General features: G+C 66.9%; 1 gene segment (V, D, J or C); it reads left to right on the forward strand.

Annotated features, from left to right (window-relative positions):
- The first annotated feature begins 4835 nt into the window (after window positions 1-4835).
- The window catches only part of LOC102768052, a 2939-nt gene continuing 2812 nt past the window's right edge, over window positions 4836-4962 (forward strand). The window contains 1 exon segment of the C gene segment in view: window positions 4836-4914. Coding sequence covers window positions 4836-4914 — 79 coding nt within the window.

The following is a 4962-nucleotide window of genomic DNA, read 5'->3' on the forward strand; positions in this document are numbered from 1 at the left end:
AGCCCACAGGCTGCCTAACCACTCTGCGGGGAGAGCCGCAGAAGGACCACCCCCAGAACGTGAGGGCAGGACCTCCGCAGACATGGCCCTGGCACCATGCAGCAGAGCCGCGGGGAGCCCGCCCAGCCCCGGCCCTGCACCCCAGGCAGAGCTTTCGAGCCCCTCGCTGAGCCTCCTGTGCACCCCTGGACCAGGATCTGGGACTTGGGAAGAAACCCCCAACCTTGGGAGGTGGCTTGAGGAATGGACGGCAGGACAGGCGGAGGGGGCTGCCCTGATGATTCGGCACCTGGGCACTGGGCCTGAAAATGCTCTGCCAGCCTGAAGGGCACAAGCCCTGCCCACAGGCCTCTTGAAAGAAGCCTTCAGCCCCTGGCACTTCAGGGGTTCGGGCTCTGGTGCCTCCAGCACCCCAAGCCAAGGCCAGACCTCGGACTTGCAGGACGACCGAGCTGCGTGCGGCACCAGATGCAGACACTGAGGGTCCAAGTCCCTGGCGGTGGGTCCGCGCCCTCAGAGCGGTGGAGGGCTGCACGCGGTCCCAGCCAGAGGGGCATCTTCGGGCCCCGGTGACCACCGTGAACTCTGTCCTCGCGCATCTGAGCCTGGAGGGCCCCTTCCCTCTGACCGTGGGCAGCACCATCCTTTGGTCAATGATCAGGACACAGAGGGAGCCAGAGAGGGAAAAAGGGCAGAGGCAGGGCCCTGAGGACGGCTGGCTCCTGGGAGCCGTCCCAGTGGGTGGATGGGGAGCCCGGACGGGGCTGCTAACTGTGACCTGGTGGCCTGTGCCCACACCTGCGCTGCAGGGGCAGGGAGAGGTGCCAAGAGGCTGGGGAGGCCAGGGGCCTGAGAGAGAGCCCGGCCCCATGGGGGGCAGAGCACATGACAGCAGGTTCTCACTCTGTCCCCTGGGCCCTGGATGCCTGCCTCACCCACCCCACACACCCACGTGAGGGGCCCGCAGCCACATCTGGACTCCCCCTGGCCCCTTGACAGAGAAACCACCCAGAAAAAAGGGAACTTCGGGAAGCGAGCCCTGCACCAGTTTCAATCCTGTTCTTAGTCTTCGCAGGGCTGGGGTGTGGGCTGAGGGGGGCGGGGGAGTTCACTTCTCAGGGGCCCAGATACCAACGCCTTGGACGTGGGGCTGTGGGCACAGCCACAGCCACCAGGAGCCACATGCAGTGGGGACAAGAGCAGTCAGGCCGGGGGCACTGCCTCCCCAGCCCCTGCCCGTGGTGAGTGGGGTCCCCACAGAACAGGGCCGAAGCGGGGAGAATGGAACTGGCCCCAGGAGCTGAGGGGAGACCAGGCCCGCAGGGACCCACAGAGTGACCCTAGCAGCTCGGCCAGGGCCTGAGAGAAACTCAGCGAGCGGGAGGGCAGGAGCCCAGGGCTTCCCAGGCCAGAGGGCAGGGCAGGAACAGCCACGGCAGGACCACGCCTGGATGCAGTGGTCTGAGCTGGGGACACAGGGAGGTGGCTGGCGTGGTGCAGCGGAGAAAGAGGACCCCCAGGGGCCTGAGGGTCCTGTCCAGGCCAATGGCGGAGTCAGAGGTGGATCCCGCAGCTCCCTGGGTGTGGGCAGGTGACAGGGTCCAGGGCTCAGGCCAGCAGCTGCTGGGCACAGGCAGCTGACCAGCAACTGGAAAGAGCAAAGGTCCAGAGGGGCTCCCAGTGGGGAAAGTGAGGAGGGGTCTGCTCTGGGCCAGGGCAGGGTGGCAGAGGTTGTAGGGGACAAGCTTGCCAGAGAGAGGGCGGGCAGCTGGAAGCTCCAGGGAGCAAAGCCAGAGCGGCCGGGAAGGAATGAGACCAGGAGTGGAGCTACTGGGCTGAGTGCTCTGGGCTCAGCCGGGGGCCCGGCGGCAGCTGCGGGGAGACACGCAGCGCAGATGGAGCTCATTGACTTGTAGGGAGGGGACCTTAGGGAAGACGGGGCAGGGGCTATGGCATAAACTTTATGGACAACAACGCAGGTGTACAGGGGGCAGGCGGGAGGGCAGGAGCTGCCCAGGAGCTGGGGGAGCTAGTAGAGCTATGCAGGGGACCAGGGGGCAGACGGGAGGGCAGGGTGCTGCCCAGGAGCTAGGTGGGGGCTGGCAGAGCTATGCAGGGGAGCAGGGGGCAGGCAGGAGGGCAGAGATCTGGCCAGGAACTGGGTGGGAGCTGGCAGAGCTATGCAGGTGAGCAGGGGACTGGGGAAAGGGCAGGAAGCTGGCCAGGAGCTTGGTGGGAGCTAACAGAGCTATACAGGTGAGCAGGGGGCAGGAGGGAGGGCGGGGAGCTGCCCAGGAGCTGGGTGGGAACTGGCAGAGCTATCCAGGCAAGCAGGGGGCAGGCGGGAGGGTAGGGAGCTGCCCAGAAGAATGATGGGAGCTGGCAGAGCTATACAGGTGAGCCGGGGGCAGGCGGGGGGGTAGGGAGCTGCCCAGGAGCTGGGTGGGAGCTGGCAGAGCTACACAGGTGAGCAAGGGGCAGGCAGGAGGGTAGAGAGCTGCCCAGAAGAATGGTGGGAGCTGGCAGAGCTATACAGGTGAGCAGGGGGCAGGCGGGGGGTGTAGGGAGCTGCCCAGGAGCTGGGTGGGAGCTGGCAGAGCTATGTAGGTGAGCAGGGGGCAGGCGGGAGGGCAGAGATCTGGCCAGGAGCTGGGTGGGAGCTGGCAGAGCTATACAGGTGAGCAGGGGGCAGGCGGGGGGGGTAGGGAGCTGCCCAGGAGCTGGGTAGGAGCTGGCAGAGCTATGTAGGTGAGCAGGGGGCAGGCGGGAGGGCAGAGATCTGGCCAGGAGCTGGGTGGGAGCTGGCAGAGCTATACAGGTGAGCAGGGGGCAGGCGGGGGGGGTAGGGAGCTGCCCAGGAGCTGGGTAGGAGCTGGCAGAGCTATGTAGGTGAGCAGGGGGCAGGCGGGAGGGCAGAGATCTGGCCAGGAGCTGGGTGGGAGCTGGCAGAGCTATACAGGTGAGCAGGGGGCAGGCGGGGGGGGTAGGGAGCTGCCCAGGAGCTGGGTAGGAGCTGGCAGAGCTATGTAGGTGAGCAGGGGGCAGGCGGGAGGGCAGAGATCTGGCCAGGAGCTGGGTGGGAGCTGGCAGAGCTATACAGGTGAGCAGGGGGCAGGCGGGGGGGGTAGGGAGCTGCCCAGGAGCTGGGTAGGAGCTGGCAGAGCTATGTAGGTGAGCAGGGGGCAGGCGGGAGGGCAGAGATCTGGCCAGGAGCTGGGTGGGAGCTGGCAGAGCTATACAGGTGAGCAGGGGGCAGGCGGGGGGGGTAGGGAGCTGCCCAGGAGCTGGGTAGGAGCTGGCAGAGCTATGTAGGTGAGCAGGGGGCAGGCGGGAGGGCAGAGATCTGGCCAGGAGCTGGGTGGGAGCTGGCAGAGCTATACAGGTGAGCAGGGGGCAGGCGGGGGGGGTAGGGAGCTGCCCAGGAGCTGGGTAGGAGCTGGCAGAGCTATGTAGGTGAGCAGGGGGCAGGCGGGAGGGCAGAGATCTGGCCAGGAGCTGGGTGGGAGCTGGCAGAGCTATACAGGTGAGCAGGGGGCAGGCGGGGGGGGTAGGGAGCTGCCCAGGAGCTGGGTAGGAGCTGGCAGAGCTATGTAGGTGAGCAGGGGGCAGGCGGGAGGGCAGAGATCTGGCCAGGAGCTGGGTGGGAGCTGGCAGAGCTATACAGGTGAGCAGGGGGCAGGCGGGGGGGGTAGGGAGCTGCCCAGGAGCTGGGTGGGAGCTGGCAGAGCTATGCAGGTGAGCAGGGGGCAGGCAGTAGTGCAGGGAGCTGGCCAGGAGCTAGGTGGGAGCTGGCAGAGCTATGCAGGTGAGCAGGGGGCAGGTGGGAGGGCAGAGAGCTGCCCAGGAGCTGGGGGAACTGGCAGAGCTATGCAGGTGAGCAGAGGGCAGGCAGGAGGGTAGGGAGCTGGCAGAGCTATGCTGGTGAGCAGGGGACCGGTGGGAAGGCAGGGAGCTGGCCAGGGGCTGGGTGGGAGCTGGCAGAGCTATGCAGGTGAGCAGGGGGCAGGCGGTAGGGCTGTAGGTGCCCTGGAGCCAGGGGAACTGGCAGAGCTATGCACATGAGCAGGGGCATGTGGGAGGGCAGGGAGCTGCCCAGGAGCTAGGTGGGATCTGACAGAGTTATGCAGTTGAACAGGGGGCAGGTGGGAGGGCAGGAGTGCCCAGGAGCCAGGAGAGCTGGGGTGAGCAGGTGGGTAGAGAGGCCCCATAGGGCAGTAGGCGGAGGGGCTTTGCTGGCAGGGGTGCAGTGAAAAGGGGCAGGGTGCCGGTCAGGGGAGGACACAGCAGCCTTGGGCTGAGCCCTAGAGCCTGAGTACAAGAGGCCGAGCTCCCAGCTGGAGTCAGGGCTGAGGCCCAGGGCAGCGGGCGGGCCAGAGCGGGCAGAAATGGGATTCAGATGGACAAAGGCAGAGACTGGGGGACAGAGGCCTGAGCACCTCTGAATGTCCAGGAAGAGGCTTGGGGGGCGCAGAGAAGGTGGTGGGGAGCAGCTGGAGGGGTGAGCCTGCAGGGCACTGAGGGGGAGGGGGCCACTGGGCTGGGAGCCCTGAGCAGCAGGCAGAGTTTGTGCAGCTGAGCTGGGAGGGAGCTCGGGGATAAGGCAGGGCCTGAGCTAAAAGGAGCCCAGGATGAGGTGGGGGTTGAGCAGGGAGCGGGGAAGGACAGTGGGGCAGGGCCCTGGGGCTGAGCTGAGGGGGCCACACAGGGGTCCGGGGCACTGACACCATGCAGAAGGCTGCAAGGCCAGTGCCAGGCTCCAAGCCATGCTGAGCGGGCCAGACTGAGGAAGGACCCGGCAGGAGGGCTCTGGACTAGGCAGGAGCTGGGGCAGCGAGATGGCAGTGTGGGGGGGTGGTGTTGCGGGGGTGAGAAGGGGCAAGTGTGAGAGACTGCTGGGTGCAGAGGCGCAGCTGGGTTGGGGGGCTGCAGGGAGGAGGGGAGGGGCCTCCCATGGAGGGGGTC

Source organism: Myotis davidii, unplaced genomic scaffold (assembly GCF_000327345.1).
Source record: "Myotis davidii unplaced genomic scaffold, ASM32734v1 scaffold3679, whole genome shotgun sequence".
Lineage (NCBI taxonomy): Eukaryota > Metazoa > Chordata > Mammalia > Chiroptera > Vespertilionidae > Myotis > Myotis davidii.